This window comes from Pezoporus wallicus, unplaced genomic scaffold, assembly GCF_028554395.1.
Source record: "Pezoporus wallicus isolate ANWC-B61680 ecotype Strahan unplaced genomic scaffold, APGP_CSIRO_Pwel_v1 scaffold_13239, whole genome shotgun sequence".
In the NCBI taxonomy this organism is placed as follows: Eukaryota; Metazoa; Chordata; class Aves; order Psittaciformes; family Psittacidae; genus Pezoporus; species Pezoporus wallicus.
The window spans coordinates 517,153-540,567 of NW_026642052.1; the positions used below are offsets into that span (position 1 = coordinate 517,153).

Genomic DNA, 23,415 nt, shown 5'->3' on the forward strand with positions numbered 1-23,415 from the left:
GATGTCTGCTGGTTAACTGGACCTTTCAGATATGTTTTATGGTCAGTAACGGATATTTGACTCCCTTTTGCAAATTTCTAAAAGCCTTTCAGCTTAAATGCTTAAAGGTGTTCTGACATCTAAGCAGAAATTATTTTGTAGTCCAACAGTGCTTCCTAAATTCAATGATTAGTGATGGAATTGTATGCAGTTCATCACAAACTAGCCTAGCAGCAAAATTGTTTCAACAGTAATATCTTGGGATCGAAACTGCTGCCAAGGAAATAAATCACATGTGGAAACTCCTGCTTGAAGTGTCTATGTGTGTTTGGGGAAACTCCCTTTACAGCTGCCTGCAGCACAAGTGTCAGCAGGAATAGGACTTTGGCAATCGTGTTTGTACTTCTGCTTTAAATAAGTTACGTGACTTATTTAAACTAGGGTCTAGTTTAAATTGTCCTATGAGTACTGATTAAAGATATGTGTTAACATAGCTGTGTTTACAGCCTTTTTTACAGGGACTTTGTATATAGTTATCAGTTCTATATACCGTCCATCTGGTTTGAATAGTAAATGAGAACAGAAGTCTTGCCTTGGTAACATGTCGTTTAAATTTATTTGAAAGAAACATGATAAGCAGCAAAAACATTTAATACCTTGCCTTCCATTTTAAGTGTTACTTATGCCAAGTGTTACTGGTACAGTCTGACTGGCATAGACTTGACACCCACTTATCTTGCTGGGTGAATGCTCCTGTACAGTTTTGAGGGGCCCTTTGATTCAGTAGAAATCCCTTAACTTGAGAAGCTGCTCATAATAAAATTGTCAACATACAAAATTGACAACATAGAAAATGATGCTAGATAGCTGTGCTGATCTTAATTCAATCCTTATTTGCATCAGGATAAAGCCTTAGGCTAGCTGATGTAAGAGAATCTGTTAAATTATAATGGTCTTATATTAAGAGTTTGCAGAAGGTTCTTCTCTTCCAGCTGCACACTCTAATTTGAGGGTTTTTTACAAGCTATGTATATACTGCAAATATTTTGTACTTTGGCTTGCAGACATTTGAGCAATATATGACATTAACCAGATCCCAAAATCAAAGTCGGTATATCATCTACTAGGACTTGTGCCAAGCTGTTGAAGCAATCAAGAGAAGTTACAACTTTGTTTTAAAGTTGATAGGCTCTTTCTCTGAAAAAAGGCTTACTTATTACAGGCCAGTGCTGGCTGCCATTTTTGAAGTTCCAAGCCAGTAATATGTCCATAGATGTTCAGAGTTTGTTTAAGTGCAGTGGGGTATAAATAGAAACTCAGAAGCTTTTTAACCTGAAGTATCTCTCAGTTTTAGATTGAATACGTATTATCAAAGCTTCAGCTACCTTTTTAAATACATATTAGTAAATAAGTAAAAATATTAAGTCATAATCAGCTCTTCCTAAGCAAGCTGAATACAGCCATGGTAGTTGAAGTTTAAAGAACAGGAATTCTTTTGGCATTTAGAAAGAGATTTGCAGAACTTCTGGCCTAATTTCTCCCCTTTGTTGCTGATTTTATTTTTGTTTTCTATTTTAATTGTAATTCTGCAGGTCACCCAGCAGAAGTAATTCTGATGTGTGCTTATTGATGTTTTCCTGGGCCTGCCTTACCTAGCAGAGGGAGAATGCAGGCAAGTAATGTACGCTTGCTCTTGCAATTGGCAGTCGTGGAGTATACACAACAAATACATCATGTCTCAATATAGTGGATTTCTTTCCACTGTGATCTAGCAACTTAGGACTAAGCTAGTTTGGTAGAGTTAATGAAGGAATAAAACTCATCATAAGCTGCTCCTGATTCAAGCTTATTAAAGTCAGTAAAACTTGAACAGAATGTGGCCTTTAATGCTTTGCTATACTGTAGGCTTTTATAGAAGTATATAATGTATGAACTGTTAGGTTATTCTGAGCAGAACTTGACTACCGAGCTGACTACTTGCAGCTGAAGTGGTTTTCATGCTACTTCATTTTTTTTTATTGCTCTGTTAGTCTTTCTGCCTCGCCTGTTGCCACGATTGTTTTGTGCTGCTTTTATTTACAGTTCATTCTTGCAGTTTCCTGTAAATTGGTCTGCAAAAAGAAGCTCTCTTGCTGCAGGGACAGCTCAATGTTCAGCTAGGCTAGTGAATTTATATTGGCAAGGACAACATAGTGCTAGAGGTATATTTTATTGCTCTTGCTTTCCTTTAATTAAGGATAAGTAGGATTGCTTTGGACTGGGAGCAAGAGCTGTTCCTAACAGTGGTAGAGATGGTTGGCTGACTTCCTCGGACAGTGGCCCTACTGGAATGAAATCCAAATGGTGGTTGCTGATGCTTTGGTTCTTCCTTTTAAGGCTGCGTGAAACCTCATAATGTTAAAGAAATGAAGTAACTCCTTTTGAGTGAAATTCTCCCACGGCTAGTGTGGTGCAAAGCTGCTTCTCCTCACTGATTCTATGGGGACAAGTGAAGGTTAGTGGTCTGAAAGCCATACACCAGAGTTCCTTGCATGACAGAATTCTGCATTGTGAAGATGGATATATTTAATACTCTTCCACTTCTGTGACAGGCATATCCATGAAGATTTCATCTCTCTTCAGTCTATTCATTTGCAATTTTGACACACAACCCTTCTGGTGAATGTTTGCTGTAGGAAGTTAAGGTGAATTTTCATTCTTCCAAATCTGGAAAGCATCTAAAAAATTGTCTTTTTTTTTTTTTTTAATTTCTTACTGAAACACCACCTTGTGTGTGTGTGTGTGTATGTATGAAATGGCTGCTGCTTTAGCTCTGTGACTTATCTTAGTAATGTTGGAAATCACCTGAAAAGCCAAAAGGGGATCCTGGAACTTGAAATGAAAAATCCTGGTTTTCTGAATGCTTAACTGAAGAAAGGGAGAGGACAGCATCAGGAAGGTTAGAGCAGAAAAGAAGTACTTCAGAAATATGTGTTGGATAAATGAGGCAAAAATCAGACTATTGAGGCCAAATAGCATAGTACTTTAAAACTGTGGAGCTTGGAGGGGAAAACCAAGAGGTGTGTCAGACCAGAAAAGGTCTTTTTCCCAATGTTACATAGACTCAGATGCTGTCACTTTGACCATAGCTTTTTTCCTGAGGTACAGATGGTGATGCAAGTTTAGAGTATGCTGAGATAGCAGAGCTGTGAGAGGGAAGGATTGCTTTAAATCATTGTGGGTTAATGCTTAAAGGCTTATGCTTAAATTGGTACCTGATTTTGTAGCAGATAAAGCAAGTGAATTTAATTCACAGACTGCTGAGGTGTAGTCCTCTTTACATCTTTTCTATGTGAAAAATCTGTGAATTAAGACACTGAGACAACTGGGCATTGATTCTTAGTAAAGAGCGTTGGGATTTTGTGTGGATATGATGATCCTTTTAGCTAACAACAGGTGTGTGATACTTAGTTTGCTGCTTCTTCCTATATAGCCTGGCTGTGGAAGGAGTGCAAACAGGTGACCTGTGGTGAGGACTGAGATTTGCTTTTCTAGCTGATGCAGCCATGGCTGGTATCTGAAATATTATTTTCTCTTGTGCTTTGACTGTTGGGTAGTTTACAAAAAAAAAAAAGATGTTTTACAGAAACTTCTTCCTTCTGTCTTGGAGTACAGATTAGTGTCTGTATCCTGAAAAAATATGTGAAGGAAGCTTTACTTGATGTAATTATGTATGTAGGTTTTGGCCATCATACTAAAACTTGCTAATTGGTTTTGTCTTATTTGAACTTTCTAGCCTGGGGTGCTGTTTAATTCCAGTCAGTGAAAACACTTGAATCCTTTTAAGGGCTCCAGATGAAGTGTAAAACCGTGGCATTTATTCACTATCAGTTGGTCCTGTAGAATTGTTACACTGTGAGCCACTTAGGTTCAGATTTTACTGTCATTTCTGGTTTGTGTAGCGTCAAATGTACAGGCAAAACTTGCTCTAAAGCACATACATGCTTTCCAAATGCTTATTTTTAACTTCTTGGGTTGAAGAGGAAAGAACAAGCTCTAGCTATGGGGGCTGAAAACAGAGGTGAAATACTTGTCATAGTTCTGCGGTGCAGTGCAAGTACCTGAAGCACAGGCAGCATTTCTGAGCTGTGCCTCTGGCAGTGTGAGGGAGCTGAGCACCCTGTAAGCAAAAGGACTTTCTTTTTCTCCCGTGGGAAAGTAGTTGATTGAAAGGTGAGTAGGAAGCAAGCGAGCACTGGAAAATCCCCTCTGCTTTCTGGCTCCATGACTGACAGAGGTTGAGGTATGCAGGGTTTGATTTACAACCTCTCTGGGAAGCTCGGAAATCTGACAAAGATAGTGCTGCCCACTAACATTAGGGGAAACAGGAAGTTACAAAGGAAACAAGTCATTGCCTAGGCGTCACTTTTGGCCACGGTGCGGTGCAGATGCACAAGCAGTTGGGGCTGGGTTTCTTTTGTGTGTTGAGTGTACAGCAGCTACCACCGTCACTTTCAGCCTTACAGTACATGGAAAGGGGAGAAGCGCAGAGATGTTTCTGTCATGCCTGAGAGGGGTCAGAAGTCGTTAATGGCTTTGTCATCACAAAGGAAACAATTGTTCGGTGAAACTGTCAGCAGAAAAAGTATGTGTCGGTCAGGCATGGTCACCAGGTTAGTGCATGTTTGTGGCTTGTGTTTCTGTCATCATTTCTCTTTAAGGTAAAGAGCAGACTAAAACTAGGAGTAGAATATGGTATCTGGGGAAAAATACTTTTAACTCCTGCAGAAAATTCAGGGGTAAAGAATTGAAGGGGGAAGAGATGAAGCGAATGTTGGTTGAAAATTATTGCCAGGAAAGAAAAGCAAGTTGGTGCAAGTTAGACTGAGTGAACTTACAACAGTGTGTATCAGTCAGGCTTAGGTCTCTGTTCCCTTTGTTCTGTAAGATTTATTTGGCTTTACAGTGTTTGTACTGTGTGATTGATCCTTCTGAGAAACTGTTGTGAAAGGGGATGTTAGAGGCATTAAGAAATAGAATGTTTAACCACAAAAGTAGGAGACGTGAAAGAGCATTTCAGAAATACTAGAGAATGGTTAATAAATGGAAGAGAGACCTGAACATTTAGCAGAAAGCAGTTTTAAGAACAGATGGTAAATATCTAGATAGTTGAATCAGACTGCTACTTTTTGTTCAGAATTGCTGAGAGCACATCGGGGAAGCTTTTATTTTACAATTTTGCTGCATGTAATCTGCCTCATTTTGGCAGATTTCAGATTTCAACCTTCTGTGGAGACTGAAACTTAAGTCTGCATTATACAAGGAATACATTCATTTCCTATGTTACAACTTACTTATAACATTACATATATGTACTCAGAAGGAAACTAGGATCTTGATTTATGTTTGACTTTAAAATAGAATCTAAAGACTAGAGGCTATGAGATACATGGAGTTTAAAAAGTTCTCAGACCTAAGTGTCATAGAGATACTTGTTACAAATTCAGATCAGGTCTGATTTTTGTACTGCAGCATTGGAGTCTCTTTTTTAATTTTTATATCTAGCATGACCAAACTGGGCTCCAAGACAGACTATAAATACTGTTATAGCAAGTGAGAACTTCTAATACAACTTTTGGCAGCTGTAGTTTCAGAGATGAGGTTAATATATTTTTATGCCTGTATACTGCAAGATGTGGAGATGATCACATCTGCCATATGTTCTGCTGAAGTTAAGCAAGAACTGAGGACTCGTGGCTCTTCCCGCATGAAATCTGAGGTTGAATCAGCTTGTACTTGGTTTAATTGGGCTGAACGCCAATAGCTCTTAAGGCCAAAAGCAGTAAGTGCTCTTCTATAATGTAATCCAGATTTCTAATGTGGCAGAGTATTATTTTTACCTGCAGAGGGACATTTAGCCTGTAAAGTTATGCTCTAGCCTCCAATACAGCTATTCTGTATGTGCTGACTGAGGGGATAGGTTAAAATTACTTCACACTTGTGTACTACACAGTAACAGAAGTCTACTCTCCATTTAAAGTTTCAGCTTGGTAAGGGTTTTATGATGCAGAAGAAACTTCTGTGTCTGACTGGCATTATCGAGGTTGCACAAAGGGTGTACTTTTTCATTTTTTCATGCTGTTGTGACTTTTATGGTACTCCATATGAAAACCAGCTCATTGTGATAGTGTTTGAGAAAAGTATACTCGTGATATACTTGGACTGACTTTCTTGATACCTACACTGCAAATGGGTTTGGTTTTTAGTCTGGCAGACCAGTTTATGTATATGAAGTAATTCCAATGGTAATTGTATAAGCTCTGTATCACACTCAAGAGTGCTAACTGCACTCTTCTGCCTTTCCAAAAGCACTGTTGGAAGATGAAGCAAATCCTACGAACTGCTGTTCCACCATTTCTCCTACTACACTCTAAGGCCTATCTTCTCCCTCACAGGCATAGAATTGTCATGGGGATCATCTGAGAAACAGTGATGTAAGGCCTTTTGCTGTCTGCTGCCACCTTTTCTGGTTCAGATGGTTCTGTCCAATGCTGTTTCAGTGGGGGAGAAAGTTGATTCAAGAGCCATTTATAATGGGTTTTGGGGCTTGATGGAAAACGTACTTTACAAATACACATCTAGTCCCTTGGTGAGTGGAAAGAAGAATAAAGTGTGTAGCTACTACTAGAAGCTTGCCCAAAATAATGCATGGGTAATACCACTTTCTGTTTGTAACAGAGGACCAGTGTCAGAAAGAGCATGGCTTGGCTCTGACTGCACTTAATGGGTCCTTTCTGTTAACCTCATTGTTAGCTCCATGGAAGAGGCTCTGCTTATGCACCTGGGGTGAAAACGAGTAGTGAGGTCTTTGGCTTGTGGTGCAAAAATGTAACTGCATTAGAAACAACTTGGAAATAGCTTTCTGTTCTTAATGATCACAGAACCAACAGTCTCTACAATGACTTCAGTGCTTGCTGTTGTATATACCTGGTAATGCAACATTGATCTGCTCTTCATGTAATGCATTAAAAAAAAATATAAAAGGAATATCAAGAGTGAAGGGAAGAATTTCAGCAAGCTGAAGGCAACACATTATAGGCGCTAAGACCAGAAAAATCTTTAAAAGCATCCATTTTCATTCCTCCCACTCCTACTATAAAGATTTGGGGATTACACTGTTTTGACAGCTTTCTCCCAGCGGCTTGATGCAAAGTAGTGTCCTTCTGGAGTTGTAGTGTCAAGAAAAGAACAAAAATCTGCTTAGGACTAGATTCAAAGTAGTACTTAAATGGATTTTAGAAGCCTACCTCAAACATTTCAGTTCAAAATACTAAAGTCCTCCCTATCTGTCTGCAGTGTGTCTGCAAATGAAAGTGCTTCAGGAGCTTACAGATGTGATGGGGAATGCCATAAGCCACAATGAGTTCCAGAAAATAGGCATAAGAGGCTGTTGATCTATTGAAAAGCCTCATGTATTAGGTGGGCTTTTTAGCTCATATAATGTGTATTTGGTTGCGTGGAGTTCAGCCACGTCTCCTTCTATTCACTTAGCGGGGATGGGGAAGTTCTCTGTTGGTCTCTATTTTCAGGACTGTTTTATAGTGAGTAGTCAAAAATAAGAAATGATTATGAATAGAGGAATCAGAACCTCATACTCTGCTGTCATTTCCCCTCGGTAGTCATCACACTGTAGAACTGGATTTATTCCCCACTACTCCTCTGCTTCCATGATTTGAGGGTTTTTATATGTCTGCCTGATATTCTGTTTTTTCAGGAGGAGGAGAAAATGCCCCATCCAGGCATGCTTTAGTGAGTAGCCTAACTAGTCTATCCCTGTACAGAAGGCCAACATGACCTAGTCAGATATTTCTGTTCTATGTATTTACCTAGGGTGGGATACCCTTGTCCCCAGTGTTTGTCATTGGCCTCTCTGAAATCTCAGCTTACTGCTTGTTTTGGATAACCTCACTGAGACATTTAACTCTGCCTCTGCTGGTTTGTATTCAACCTAAGTATGGAACACCAACGGCTAGGTGCTTGAGTTCCTTCTTGTTCTTTGTAGTAAACACACAAAGGATTTGAAGACCCATGATGAACTTGAAACTGTTGGATAGCGTTGAGACTAATGTTAAAGTTAGTTTAAGAAAACTGACATCAGAGTCTGTTTGTCTGAATAAAAAGGTTCCATTTTTACTTAATCTTTTTTCTGAATGTAACTAGAAACAAACTGAAATAACTTAATCATAAATTAATTCCTAATGTTTCAGTGTTGCTAAGCCTGTTCTTAAAAGAAGAAAATGAGCCCAGGACTTCCCTTTGCATTCCTCATTTCAAGGAAGTGACTCTTAGCGGTACTGTAATGGGGTTTGGTGTCAGCAGCCAGCTGGTTAATATTCACCATTTCACAAACTTGGATTTTTCTGCAAGATGTGGGGAAATGATATGAAGAAATTGGGGGTGTATTAACTTTTGTTACTTTTTTTTAATTCTTAAAAGCTTTAAATATCTGTGTGTAGCCCCTTCTTGGACCTTTTAACACAGTGCTGTTGCTAGATATTTCATTGTGAAGGAGAAAGAGGAAGGAACAGATCAGCTTGGAAAGATCCCTATCATATAATAAGAACAGGGAGGAAACAGCAGAAGGAAGGATGTTGCTGATACAAACAAAAGTAACTTAGCTTTTTGTGAGCAGGAGAGTCCTGGAGGAAAATTGAGAAACCATGGTGCCTTGCAGTGTCTCCTGTGAGAACGTTTCTAGGGCCTTGGATCTGATCTTCTCTCCTTGTGCTTGTTTTATAACACTGGGGACTAAAGCCTAATTTTTGTCATTAGGTTTTCTAGGCTGCCCAGAGAATTTAATTGAGTTTAACTTAATTGCTAGGTAATTTCCACCCCTCCCCGCTCATGCGTCATGAGCAAAGGGCAAGCCATTAGGTCAACATCCTGATCTGATCCACTGAAAGATCAATTGAATTGCATTTCTGTTTTTCCTAACACATGTACAATGGATACATACTCTGCTATTGAATTTAATCCCTCAACAAAACTGCATCCCTTGCTTATTCTTTTCAGTATGGGTACTTCAAGTTGCCATCTTATGCTGGAGAGAGTAGTGCTCAGGTAAGTGTGTTGTACTGCGGGCTCTTGGATTCCTGTACTGAGCTACATTATTAACTTCCAGTACTGTCCCTTTGGGGGAAAGGAAAAGCAAACAAGATCCATTAGACTTCAGTCCTCCACTAAAAGCTCTCCAGTGCTAAACCATCATTCCTTTATCAGAAACTAATTAACTGGAACTTCATTAATTTGCCTCTTGACAGCAAAGGTCTCTAACCCTACATGTGAGGATAATGACCCTTTTATGTTTAGGGCAAACTTCCCCTTCAGTTCAAACATTATTTCTTTTCTGTATTACACAGTAGGATTTTTAGCCTAGTTCTGTTACTGGTTGAAAAAAGAAAGGGCTCATAGTGATGTATCAGCCAGGAAAAAACTGCTACTTAAGAAACAATTTTTTTTTGAATTATTAATTAATGTATAAATTAAATAGAAGCCTGCAGCAATGTGAGATGAAATTCATTTGCACAGGATGCTGTCACACATGACATCCAATATTAGACAATATGCTAGTGCTTTCATTTGGTATAAAACGTGTATATAAGCAGTAAGTACTGTTGGTTACTGCAGTTACAAAAATATGACTATTGATTCCCCTAATTATATAGAATATTATATTTCATACACATGTGGCATAGAACTTTGGAGAATAAACTGATTTTCTTGCTAGTTACTTGCCTGATTAAGTCTCACGGTGTTATCTGGAGCATTTTAAAACATAAATACTTAAGTAACATTTACCAAGCACTCCTGCATTGTTTCAACAACTGCCAATCACTTTTGAGAGCTGTATAAAAATAAATCGGGACTTTCTGCACCATGGTTTTTTACACATTACAAACTTCCTGGAATCTCTGAGCACCCGTCTGTGCTACATACTTGACTGCTGAACCATGTTAGTTGTTTGGAAAACTTGTTTAAGGAAACAAGCTTTGTTTCCCAGTACTCATTTCTTGAAGTAAAATCTAAGTTTAAACTGGTTTTAATTATTCTAAATTGCAGAACGATGGCCTCCCAGGAGCAGGTCTGGCCAGTCCCAATGAAGGCAATTGGAGCACAAAACCTTTTGACAATGCCTGGAGGAGTGACCAAATCAGGGTATCTTCATAAAAAAGGAGGCACCCAGCTGCAGATCTTGAAGTGTAAGTTGACTAAACTAAATGTTTTAAATGCTTCCCTTCGGGGCCTTTAGCACATTTCATGTTAACAGACTATTTAATGAAGGTGATCTTCCACTTCACCTATACTGGATTACAGTTTTACTGGAATATATAAATGAAAGACCCATATTGAAAGAATTTCCTTTAATTGTTTTGGAACTGTAAGTCTTAGATGATAAATGTTGTGGTTGGTTTACTTGGTTGAATCTTTTTTCAAGTCCTTCCCAAGTAAGGTTTTAAAGACACAAACACATTCCTGGGGTATGTATCAATTGCAAATATTCTTTTCTAAAAGAAATTAGTACTCAGCTTTTTTTCCAGTTGGTTATTCTGTATTGGAAAAATATCCCCATCTCCTACTGCTGTTGTGAAATAGAAATTTTCTCACTGCCAACATTAGGTTGTGCTTAGAAACAGTAATTGCTTCTGGAATCAGAATCTATTTACATGGAGAAAACTTAAGATTATGAGTTTGTTTATTTATATGCTGTTCATTTGCTATCTCTGTTTATACTTTTATAGTGAAGGACAAAGATTACTGCCTTTGATAAAGGAGAGGAGTGTTAACCCTTTAAAAAAAGGGAAAATAAATCTTCAGGGAGATACCATCATGAGTTCGGGATGTTCATAAATATGTATTTGTACCCTGTGGCTACCTCCTTCCTTCCATTTTGTTTTAGTTTGCATTGTTACATTAGCTTATTTGTCTAGTAAAGGAGCGCAACTGGAGGTCAGACCTGCAGTCTCTTAGGCTTCTTTTGAAGTTATCAGATCAACTGCCTCTGAAATGAGGGAAGCAGATGCTCCTTTTAGTCCTGAAACACTGTGAGCAGACAGCTTTACCATGCGGCTGATGGTCAACCAGCTGTCACTTAACTAGTTTGTGTTGGCTTATGATTAATAAGATGACTAAAACCTGAAACAATAGTTCTGCCTAAGTTAAGAGGTTCTAGTTAATCTACTGCCTTTGGATTTATATTTTGCTCACTTTCTTTCTTTGTCTTTTTAGGGCCATTGAGATTTGTGATTGTCCACGAGGGATGTATTTACTATTTTAAGAGCAGCACATCTGCATCTCCACAGGGTGCATTTTCTTTGAATGGTTACAACAGGTGAGTGCCAAAGAACTTATCTAACGCCCAAGCTCCTCTGCTTAACGCAGTGGGGACTATGGTTTTCATTTCCAATGAAGTTAAACAGAACTACATCTGTTGTTTAGGTTACGCTCTGATCTCAGCCTCCAAGAGTTGTATTCCTTTCAAACTGTACATATGATATGTCCTGTGCTTTGCAACTATATAGCCTTCATCTTTTGTAATCTAACCAGTAAGGCTGTTAAAATTGCAATAGGCTTACTCTTGTTACTGACTTTGTGCAGACTTTGCACATGCAGGTAGATGTGGATTCTTTTGGATAAATTACCTTTCCTCTCTAGTGAATTCAGTGATTGTCCAAAAATAGAAAGGAATTGGAAAAGAATATTTATGGAGTTACTGGTTCAGTAACATGTTGTCAAAACTGATTTCAACTACAGTAGTGATAAATGAGAGAATGCATGTGCAAAATGTCTGACTCGTTTGTTACATGTTATAAATCTTAATATTTGCTTTTTAAGTTGAAGACAAAAATACATGGCTTTCATGTTATTAGGAGTACCAGAATCTGACTTGAGTGCAGCATAGGTACAAGGCCTACTATTAGAAGCCTAACTTAACTTTAGGAAATTGCTGTTGTAGCTGATGCTCAGAAAAGACTACTGAGAGTATATAAAGAATTATCACATTATTGGTCCTAACAGCAATTTTTTTTTGTATTTTTAAACATGTAAGTGATCCTTTAACTGTATAATGTTCTCAGACTTTTGCAATAAGGAAGTATCTTTATTAGCCTTCTAAGTGGCTGCAACAATGACACATTTTATGGGAATACGGTTGTAAACATTGTAACTAATTAAAAATTCAATATTAATTTGTATAAGAAACTTGTAATGTAACTTGGCCATGACTCTAGCTTCTGTAATCACGTTGACATGAAAAATACCATGGAATCTGTAGATGCGAGGGACTGTGTCGCTGCTTTTCATATATATATATGCATTCTAGCAGTCTTGTAGAGACTTTGACTGTAATCAGGACCAGATCTTGGTTAGTATTATGCACAGTCATAAGCATTATTGAGAAATCATTTGAAGTGAAAGAATTTGTTAGACTGGGTAGTTGCATAAGGCTGTGTGAAAACAAGTCTCTCTAAGGCTTCCCTGGACTTTTATTTTGCAGTTTTCATTTAATATATGTTATGTGTGAAGAGTAGACATGAGATGAGAATGTGCTGAGTGCACTAATGACTCAAAATGTATAGTGATGCCCATTGCTAGTATCCCTCTCAGCTGTACCAGGGGTATTTCCCACATTAACATCCTTATGAGCCTTACACTAGTCGAAAAGCTTAAAGAGTTCCTTTTGTGCCTTTGTTTTGGACTGGGCAGATGAAGAAAAGTACATCCTCCAGTTTAAAAGGAGGATTGGGGTTCTAAAAAAGAGGTAATTTCTAATTTTGTAGCTTCAGGATGTTAATTAGATTTATTCTTTTTTTCCCCAAAAACATCATCTTGAGTAAGTCCCTAACCAAATGTCAAATATCTCTGAGAATCTTCTTTTCTATGTTCACAAACCATGTTTCCCAGTATTAAGGACTTACGGAAATCCTATATTGCATGAGGAAGTTGGTAAGTGAGAAAAGTTTAGGAACAAGAAAGGAAGACCCAGTAATGATTTGTAAAAGCTTTAATCGGGTTTCTCTTTGGTTTATGTGCAACAAATCTTAGAATTGTTACTTTTAGACTACCCACAGTCTTTGGATTTTAGTCTCCTTTATTTGTTCCAAAGCCTTACAGAGAGCATCTACAACCAAATTCATGCATATGTAAGGAATTTCCTCATTTGAGACCCCTCTGGGGGAAAAATAATGAGAAACAAACATATCTAGTGCAGTTTGTGAAAGAGGTTGAGTTGTGCTTGGTTTAAAATAATAAAAAAGGTCAAGAAAGTGTTTGTAAGGGAAAAGTGGAAAAATTAACTTTTAATATTAGTTCTCCTTTATTTTCATGGAAAAGGCATATTTTGGTTTTTTCATCTCTGCCTTTCTGAAATGCAGATCACAGGCACCTTAAATACTTCTTATTGTGGTGTGAAGCTTGTGAATTAATGCAGTTCATTAAAACTATTGAACAGGTTGAAACATCTGTGCTTTGTCCTATCGCCGTTCTTGCGTTGTTCTTTCTACCCACTTCAGTGCATCAGTGCTACAGATGCACCTACGGGGAGTTTTAAGGCTTTCTTCTGGGCTTGGGGATTATTTTTCCTAAGGCAGAACTGGCCTGTAGAACTGCTTTCTGTTAAAGCCTTATGACTTGCATGGCAGAAATATAGATGAAGGGTTTCATGTATTGGTGGTTCTGTTTCTCAGGGTTATGCGGGCAGTTGAGGAGACGACATCAAGCAATGTGTTTCCTTTCAAGTTAGTACACATTAGCAAGAAGCACAGGACATGGGTTTTTTCAGCTTCTTCTGAAGATGAAAGAAAGGTAACTTCTTCTTCAATTTTCCTTGAAGCAGAAAGTGAATCCTGGACTTCTATAAAATCTAAATGAACTGGATACTCAGCTGTATAGCTGGTTCTTTTGTCTCCTCTGAAAATAATTTCTGAAGTTTTAACTATGAAGTTTAGTGTTAGTTCAGGTTGTAATTTAGGGACTGGTTGTAAGTGACATATAGATGACATGGTTTTCTCCTTATTCTTTGTTTTATTTTTAGCCAAGGAACAAATTTTTGTATGTTAAACATTTGATAAAGTATGAAACCTTTTCAGTGAGATCTCTCACCCATAGACATACAATGAACAAGCACCTGGCTTTAGAAAGAACAGCTTGAAATTTGCAGACTAAAAGTTTAATATATTTAATATGTTTAATATACGTTCTTATAGCACTTTAGAACATTTGACTGGTAAGTCCTCTCAATGTAAAGGATTCATGGATGTATCCTATTTCAGTGTAGGTTCTTTACAGAGTTACTCAGTTCTTACAGAGGATGGATACTATAAATCTTTGTTTAACAGTTTAAAGATGCTTGTGTTGAATGTTGTTTGGTTGTTTTTTTTCTTATTTAGAATTGGATGCTATCCTTGAGGAGGGAAATTGATCACTACCATGAGAAGAAAGAAACAATAACAGAATTCAGGTATAAATCCGTAATCTCTATTTGCTTTTTATCCCTTTTGCTCTAGTTCTTGACAGTGGTGCTTTAGGCTTTTTGCACCTACAAGCAATTTACTGTTAAACCAAAACAAGTGCAGTAAGGCCCAAGAATGAAAGGCCTTCCTAATACATAGTTTAAGTAGTACTAAGACAAAACCAGATCTTTTTACTAAGAGAACTTTAAATGTCAGTTTTGTGTAAAACACATAAAAACTTTAAAAAGACAGTAGCAACATATCTGGCTGTTAATTGGGAATGAGGAATAGGTCGCTTCTGCTTTTCCAGCATTCCTTTGCAGTGCTTCTGTCCTCCTAACATGCCTGTTTACTGTCCCAGTACCCATAGCACAGTGATGCAGAAGGTACTCTGTTTTTTCTTTTGCAGTGACTCTGGTTCCGATGCAGACAGTTTCTATGGCTCAGTAGAACGTCCCATTGATATCAAGTATTCTCATCATTCAGCAGATAATGAAGGTGATAAATTAAGACACAATAAATAAGATTTACTTGCTTGCTTATTTCTTCTGGATTCTGCAGGAATTATTCCCACAGCATGAGCAAACTGAACTAATTTGCAACTATAAATTTTTGTTTTTGCAAAGTATGTAGTTGTTGTAATTTTAAATCAGAATCAGTTGTTCTGTGCCATAAACTTAGTAAAAATAAATGGTAACTAAAGAAATTCAGATCTTTCAAGGAGGTGTCTGACAGCCTTTGGCAGTATGGTCTAGTGTGAGGCATCCCTGCCCATGGCAGGGATGTTGGAACTGGATGACCTTAAAGTCCTTTCCAACCCAAACCATTCTGTGAGTCTATGATTCTTTATTGGGATGATGTTGTTGCCTGTTTAATATGAAACAGAATTCATCCCTGCGGTTTACAAAGATCTTGCATTAGGCACGGGATGTGCTTCTGTGAAATGCACAGGGAAATGTTCTTTGGTGACTTTTAAACTGAGTAACTTTTCAAAGTAGGGCTCTGAATGTCTGATTCTTAGCATAGCCTGTTTTTAATCAAAGTTTGTTACTTGTTCATTGCTGTAGTTGTTTCATAGTAAGCAGTTTGGGCTGGGTGTGTTTATTTTTTCATCACAAGTGAGGACATTACAGCAAGCCTGTCAGATAAATGTTCACAACATATTACAGCTACTGACTTCCTAGTCAAGAAAAGTGCTACTACAAATCAGCATGAGAAGCCTCGCCGCCAGGTTCAACGTAGTTCCTTTACTAGGCCATATCCCACCTGCCCTTTCAGATTTCTAAGCGCAGGGTCAACTGGAGCAAGTACTCTCATTTCCTGACAGGACATTCCTGACTGTTCTTCCTGACTAGGACATAAAGGCAGGAGTGAATCTTTTCATGAAATCCGGTTCAGTTGCTGCAAAGCTGAGGAGAACAGACTCGGCAGCATTTCATGTAGGACTGTGATTTAGTACTTTGGTGTTTCTGGGAGGGAAAGGTTATGTGCAGTTCAATAGGGTGTTGAGTTAGGCTCCTGTATTGCAAAATCTAAAAAGTTTTTGGTTTAGGGTTAGGTTTTGGGGATTACTTTTTTTTCAACTGGATTTGCCAGTGCATCCATCTAGTTGTATCTCTGCAACTAAGTAGAATTGTTCTCAGGAGGGCTATTAACAGTAGAAGGTGTCACCAGAAAGTAAATTTTAAGCTGATAGATGAGGAAAATGTAAAATGAAGTCTAGCTCATCTCCCACTGTTGTAAGTGATGGCTTTTTTGAACTAACAAGAAAAATTAAGGAAACATCTTTTCTAAGTAGCAAAGAGATGGACCAAAATTATTCTTTTTTTTTTTTACCTCTTTAAAAAAAAAAAAAAGAACTGAAAATTACTTCATTATGAAAAAGCAAAAAGTACTCAGTACTCTTTCATGGTTCCAGGAGTACTTAGTCTGATACACTGATTTTTATTTGCAGATTATGACCAGGAGGAAGAGGATGAGTCTTACTTGCAGCCAGATACTTCTGATATAGTAAAAGATGGTATGTGATTCCTTTCATTCCCTTCACAAAAGGCTCCCAGTGAAGGCACTATTCATGTAGAATGCCAGATTGGCTTGGTCATATCTAAAGCACTGCAGGTGGTAAAATAACAGAGGCAATGCACAGGTATCTAATCTTGAGAGGTATTTAGGGTCAAAAGTTCCTAGTAACAGCACAAACAATTACAGGGAGTGTTACATGCCTTAGGGCATGTTTTCTTGCAGGCCTTCTGCCCTGGAAGGTCCTGTGTCTGGCCATCAGTCTTGAGGAGGGGTAGTGCTTTTAATATGGTCTCTCTGGTCAAAGTCATTGTGACCCATCCCTGAATAGAAATTGCAGGAGTTTCCTACATAAAACATTCAGAATTGTGCTGGAAGTTAAATGCTTGTCCAACATTTGGGTACTGTCAGACCAGATGCCAGTGAAGTATCTTAAACCACGTAGAAAATGAATCTGAAAAGTCTCATTTCTTGACATACTGTATTTCCCCTCAGTGTGTAATGTATTTTGGATGTTTTCTTTCTGTAGATATGGTCCTGCCCCCAGCCTACCCACCTCCACCAGTTCCTCATGTCAGAAAAGCTCCCTACTCAGAGTCAAGGGCAAATTCCTTTCCTGGCAAATCTCCTGTGCCAGTCCCACCACCACCTCCAAAAAGAAGCTTACCTGATATCAAATTAGAGGATATCTTAAGCGTGAGAGAATCTCAGTGCCGAGCTGAACCTAATCTAAAGATCCAACCCTCGACTCGAAGGCTCAGTGAACAGCTGCCCCCTGTACCTCCTCTGCCTCTACTCAAAAAGACTCTGGGTATCAAAGAACCTTGCTCATCGCCTCCAGAGCCTGTGCCTTTAGGTCAAGTTCTTGCTACTCCAGAAGGGTGTGAGAAGCTAAAAACCTTAAACCTTTCACAACGAACTCCTCCTCCACTACCGAGCCATAAACCCAAGCTGTCACAGCTTGCTGAAAAACCAGTAGAGCCCAGAGTGCCAAGAGAACACAGTAAACCTGGACTGTTTGTGCCACCAGTGCTCCCAAAGCCACCTGTACCAACCCACCAGCCACCTGCAGTCAAGCCTAGACCTGAGAAGTTTTCATGTCCCCAGTTACAGTAAGTATGAAAACACAATGCACTATTTTTTCCATTGTGCATTAGGTAACTAGCTGACAGACTGATTTCTCATGTTCACATTGACATCTGTTTCTCTCCCCTGCTCCATCCCTCTCTTCTTCAGTGTTATGCTTTTTTGCCCCTATTGCATTGGGCTGAGCTTCTGAAATAGTTCAGAAAGAAATAGGAAACAAAGCAAACTTAAAAAAATACACCAAAATTTTGTAGTTCATTTCTTTTCAGGTGTGTCTTAAAGATTTAATAGCCTTTGATCACAGCTCTTTATGTCAGAGCCTCAGTGAACTGCAAAAACAATTTTAGGCTTCTGTGGAGACAGGAAATGTTTCATTTCATATTAAGATCAGGGAGGTGTAACTAGTTATGGTGGTGAGTCAGATAAAAATATTTTTGTTCACAGGATCATTTAGAAGCTCTGAAGAACAAATAATACATTCTCTAAGACAGTACAGGGAAGACACTGATACACTGGAGTGAGTCCAGTGGAAGGCCAGCCAGATGTTTGGGCTATAGCACAAGATTCATGAGAAGAGGCTGAGAGAATTGGACTCATGCAACCTTTAGGAAGGCTAGTGGGAGATCACTGCTGTCTAGAACTACTTAATGGGTGGGTGTGGAGAAGGCAGAGTAAGACCTCAGAGGTCTGCAAGTGATAAGGGTAAGAGGCAACAGGCAGAAGTCACAACCTGAGAAATTACAGTTAGATGTTAGGGAAAGGTTTTCACCATGTGGCTCGTGAAACACCAGAACAGGTTGCTGGTGGGAAAGCTGTGGCATTTCCATCCTTGGAGATATTCAGAACTTGACTGGACACAGCTTTCTGAGCTACCTGATCTAGTTGGACCAGCTTTGTGCAGGAGCTTGAACTAAATGATCCCTAGAGGTCCCTTACAATTTACATTAATCTGTGATTGCCTAAATTAATCTGTGAGTACTGTGCCCAGCTCGGGGGCTCCAAACATAAGGATGTGGACCTGTTAGAGCAAGTCCAGAGGAGGTCATAAAGATGATCAGAGATGGCACACCTATCCTATGAAGACAGGCTGAGAGAGCTGTGCTTGTTCAGCCTAGAGAAGAGAAGGCTCAGGGGAGACCTTAGAGCAGCTTCCCAGTACCTTTAAGGGTCCTGCAAGAAATCTGGAGAGGGACTTTATACAAGGGTATGTAGGGACAGGACAAGGGGGAATGGCTTTAACCTGACAGAGGGAAAATTGAGATTACATATAAGGAAGAAATTCCCTGTGAGGGTGGTGAGGCACTGGCATAGGGTGCCCAGAGAAGCTGTGGCTGCTTTGTCCCTGGCAGTGTTCAAGTCCAGGCTGGATGGGTCCCTCAGCAACCTGCTCTAGTGGAAGGTGTCCCGGCCCATGGCAGGGGGTTGGAAATGGATGAGCTTTAAGGTCCCTTCCAACCCAAACCATTCTGTGATTTGGGGGCTAAACTGAAACTTTTTCTTCAGTTCTAATTTTATTATCCCTTTGGTGGTGTTTCTTTTTTTTTTTTGTATATTTGTTCTGTTTTCCTGAGGAGATGTCCTTCAGTTTTTGTTCTCTTTCTGCCAGGAGATCACCACCAGATGGACAGAGTTTTAGAAGTTTCTCATCTGAAAAACCATCACTGTCCCCCAAGCCAAAGCAACCTGATGATGATTCTGATGATGACTATGAAAAAGTAAGAGCAAGCAAATGATCCATTCTCAAAGAGTTGTTTTTTTTTTCTTGCTTATGTGCACTTTTGGGAAGCTTTTAAATGCATTTTCAGGGGGGAGGAACCCCCACTTTCTGAAAATACAGGGCTGTGGGGGGTTTCTTGGGGGGGAGGTTGAGCTTTCAAGAATGCCTTGATAAATTCTTGATTTTAATATAGGATATAAAGGAGGAAGAAGAAGTATAAAGTAAAGATTAAATCACTGTTAATAATTTCAAATGGTGATGGCTGTAGCTTATTTGCATAACATGTTAGAATTTTGACTTGTCGTTGACTAACATGGGGACTGATTTTCTTCATATTTCTTACAGGTTGGGCTGCCTGCTTCAATATTTCTTAATACCTCTGAATCCTTCGAAGTTGAAAGGTAAAATATGACTTTAAAGTAGTTGCTTAGAAGTCGTACAATGTACAGATCAGTAGTCCAAAGAGCATGTTGATAGGTACAATTTGTGTTTAAAATCATAAAATTCCTTTAATGTGGGAATCACTCTTTAGGGGAGTTAGCTTGGTGCTCATGTGTCAACTGACAACTTGCAAAGTGATTTTTACTCCATCTGGAGAAGGTTCTTCTGCCAGGGTGCTTGATGGGACAGAAAGACAGATCTGTACTGCATTGCTGGTTTGGATTCTGGAACAGTGAAGTTCTTCCAGCTATGATGTACTGTGGATTATTGCAACTGAAATAGAGATTTCTTTAATAAGAATTCTAAGAATGCAAGCATTTTACCTGTCTGATTCAGAACATGCCAATACATATAATTGCTGTTTTAGGACATTTAAAGCTAGTAGCCCACGGGGACAACCACAGAATGGATTGTACTGTATTAGGAACTCATCTACCAAGTCTGGAAAGGTAACTTGCAATTGCTTAATCTATCCCTCAAAACCCTTTTTGATTTATAGATACTGTATATTATATATGATAAAGTACTTAAAAATACAGCTGTGCTCTTTTCTTAAAGCAAGAAAATCTGAGACAATCACTATCATAACATCAGTGATTTTAATTCTTTTAATCTGGATTGTAATTAATTCCTTAATAATACATTGATTTAGAAGAGCTTATTAGCACAGACTGAATATGGTGTATTTTTTCTCCTTCAAGGTATTGGTTGTGTGGGATGAATCTGCAGAAAAATTGAGGAACTACAGAATCTTTGAAAAGGTTAGTAGCTGCACTGTGTGGGCATGTGTAATACATGTGTATACAGGTATGAATTCCATGTATATGTGCATATAAAGTTTGCATGTGTATAGGTATATATCAGAATTAACAAAGTCTAAACTTTTTCCCATTCCCGAAAGTAAAAATAAGCTGATTCAGAAGCACTTGGTCAAAGATGAGAGTTTGAGGACTTGGATCTGGGCTTTCTAGTTGCTGTATCAGGCAAAAGACAAATCAGCTGTCAGTTTTCACATCAGAATTTCAGCTCCAGTCAAATCCTAAAAGAATATTAAATTCCTGAGTTAAATTTGGACTTCTCTGTGTAAGTGACTGGTTTGCAAAGCAGTAGCTTGTTTGAAAGAACTTCTTAGTTCTGATGAGGATGTTATGGGCTTTATTGAAACACTGAGTTGGAAAAATGATTGTCAGTCATTACATACATGTGGCTTGTTTGTTTGTTTTACGCCAGGATTGCAAGTTTTACCTGGATTCAGACATCATGTTTTTGAACATGGGGAGTCTGGTTGAATACTACAGCACTCATGTCTTACCTAGTCATGACAGCCTGATTCTTCGGTGTCCTTATGGTTACTCTAAGCCAAGGTGACATGACTGGCATAATTCACTGACGTTTAGGACAAATACATTCTCTGCTGCCCTTGAACGAGATGTGGACTCCTGCCATTGCTGGACATCCCATTGTTTGCACACAGAAACTGAGTCTGTTTCAACCACTTATTCTCAACTGAATTGTACATAACCTCCATTTAATGAACTCTCTGTAAAACCTTACAATCCAGATCAGTGGATTTCATGGTATTTTAAAAAGAGCTGAAGTGATTACGCTGTGAAAACTTCCCGTGATACCTACACCTTTTATGAAACTGCTGCTATTAGTAATCTCCTTGGAATGTAGAAGATGGACATGAACAAAGAAGTGGTCTGAATACAACCCATACAGAAAAGGGAAACTTCTGAAAGTGTATCAGAATTTGCTTGTGACAGGGAATACTAATACTCTGACTTGAAGGTATTACTCCTTAAGTCAGCACTGGTGCTCAACTGAGAAGTTTTGTATTACTTGTATAGTTGACATGTAAATAATGAAGACTTCTGTGCAAATAATTTGGTTTACCATAGGTAAAGATGGATCAGGAAATGTGGCTATTGTTTTTTAAGCCATGTCATACATAACCACATAAACCTTCAGATGACGATGTCTGCAGTAATCAGTATCAGTAGGGTACTAGCCAGCTGATAGAGCTGTGGCATCCCACAGGCTGGTTTGTTACATGCACTTCAGGTGGGTTGATACTGATTCGACTTTCCTGGGAGCCCCACTGCTTAGTTCTGAACTGGAAGAGGAGATGCCGCTGGTTTTAATGGGTATGAGGAAAGAGAAAGGGCTACTTAATTTTAAAGGGGAAGGGAAGGAGTCTTGTGAATACCCCAGATTGTGGTCAGTCTCTTGGGCTCAGATTGTGAGCCCGCTGCACTCTGTGCTGTTCTAGGGCAAACACACTGCCTTAGTCTGCTGCTTGTAGATCACCAATAATTTTTCCATTATTAAAATTGCTCTTTGTAGTTGCATGCAAATAAAATCTGTTTTTAACATACTATCAAGCAATCACTGATAGGCATTTTCAGGGTGCTTGTGATACTCATTCCATAATATTTCAGGAACAGGTATCCTAAAACCAAGGGCTTGATATTTATGCCAAAATTACCTTATTCCTAAATTTTAATAAGAAGAATAAATTTATTTTAATGGCCTCTTAAGTAACTGATTCAAAGTTGTTATGGGCTCATACTCTAATAATGTTTACAAGACTTGTAATTCTGTCACTCCTGAAGCAGAAGAAGGAATCTAGTTTCCATCAGCCTGAATCTGTACCCTAAACTTCACTTTTTCTATTACCTTTTCATATGTTGGTTTTAGTCTTGTTGCAGTTAGACGGTCACAGCTTTGAAAACATCAACAAAACCATTACAGAATAAGAATTTTCTGTTTATGAAAACAGTAAACCAGGAGTTAATCCTTAAGGGGTTTTCCTTAATGAACAGATGCAGCATTAGGACCAGACATAGGAATCAAGACAAGAAACTCTGTCTCTGCCTTTTTCAAGTGACACAGACATATGCAATGTCAGCCTTTTGATCTGTGTCCCTGCTGTAGTAGGTTTTATGTGCATAAAGAATATGCAGTACTTAAATGTCAGACTCTGGTGGTAATATTGGGTATTTTGTTTCTAATTACTTCTATTTTAAAGGAGAATCCCTGTCGTTCATACCCTCATATGAATCCACTCTCTAAAGAAGGCTCAGCCAACAAAGCATTTAAAAACTGGCTTCAGCATATCAATATACGGATATCAAAGCAAGTTCTAGTTTCTTGCAGTATTTATACCTACTGCTTACAGAGTACATTTTTCTCTGGGAATAACTGACTTCACAGTGTTGTGACGGTTAAACTCACACTATGTCTGGGGCCCTGCTCAGATATTTACTTCTTTTTGGCAATCATATACTCTTAAGATTTTTAAACTGTAAAAATACTTATGTAATCTAGTACCTATAAAACATAACACTGTCTAGCTGTGTAATACAAGATTTGCAAATATGTACATGTTTGTGTTAATATCCTATTTTTATATGAATGTATATATTTCTGAAGTGGATAAACTTTCAATGCCAGTTCACCAAATTCTGTGCAGTTGTCTTTAACTTCATGGAGGGGAGAGGGAGGGCTCACGCTTTTGTAGTTGTGTTGACTAGTGCTGAATTCTTCTGGCTGTGAAGTTACATGAATTAGTTTCTAACCCCCCCCGAGAAGCAAATCTTCGTGTAAGCAGCACTATCAGAAATTGAGCATTCTGGTCATCAGACTGTGTGGCTGGGGGTGGAAATGACCTTTTTCCATTTACAT

At 38.6% G+C, this 23,415-nt stretch overlaps 1 protein-coding gene across 5 annotated transcripts; it reads left to right on the forward strand.

The window, feature by feature from the left end:
- The first annotated feature begins 4,083 nt into the window (after window positions 1–4,083).
- SH3BP2 (SH3 domain binding protein 2) lies at window positions 4,084–23,193 on the forward strand. 5 transcript variants are annotated; one of them, XM_057426745.1, is made up of 14 exons: window positions 4,493–4,631; window positions 6,414–6,607; window positions 10,078–10,217; window positions 11,245–11,347; window positions 13,701–13,818; window positions 14,403–14,473; window positions 14,875–14,963; window positions 16,420–16,485; window positions 17,014–17,596; window positions 19,177–19,285; window positions 19,633–19,688; window positions 20,096–20,177; window positions 20,430–20,489; window positions 20,959–23,193. In XM_057426745.1, the coding sequence occupies exons 3-14, from the start codon at window positions 10,082–10,084 to the stop codon at window positions 21,094–21,096; spliced, it is 1,611 nt and encodes a 536-aa protein (XP_057282728.1). In that variant the 5' UTR covers window positions 4,493–4,631; window positions 6,414–6,607; window positions 10,078–10,081; the 3' UTR covers window positions 21,097–23,193. The 5 variants fall into 5 exon arrangements, with proteins under 5 accessions (XP_057282727.1, XP_057282726.1, XP_057282725.1 ...); XM_057426744.1 differs by lacking the exons at window positions 4,493–4,631; window positions 6,414–6,607 and adding an exon at window positions 4,084–4,191; XM_057426743.1 differs by lacking the exon at window positions 6,414–6,607 and having other exon boundaries at window positions 4,362–4,631; window positions 19,180–19,285.
- The last annotated feature ends 222 nt before the right edge of the window (window positions 23,194–23,415 follow it).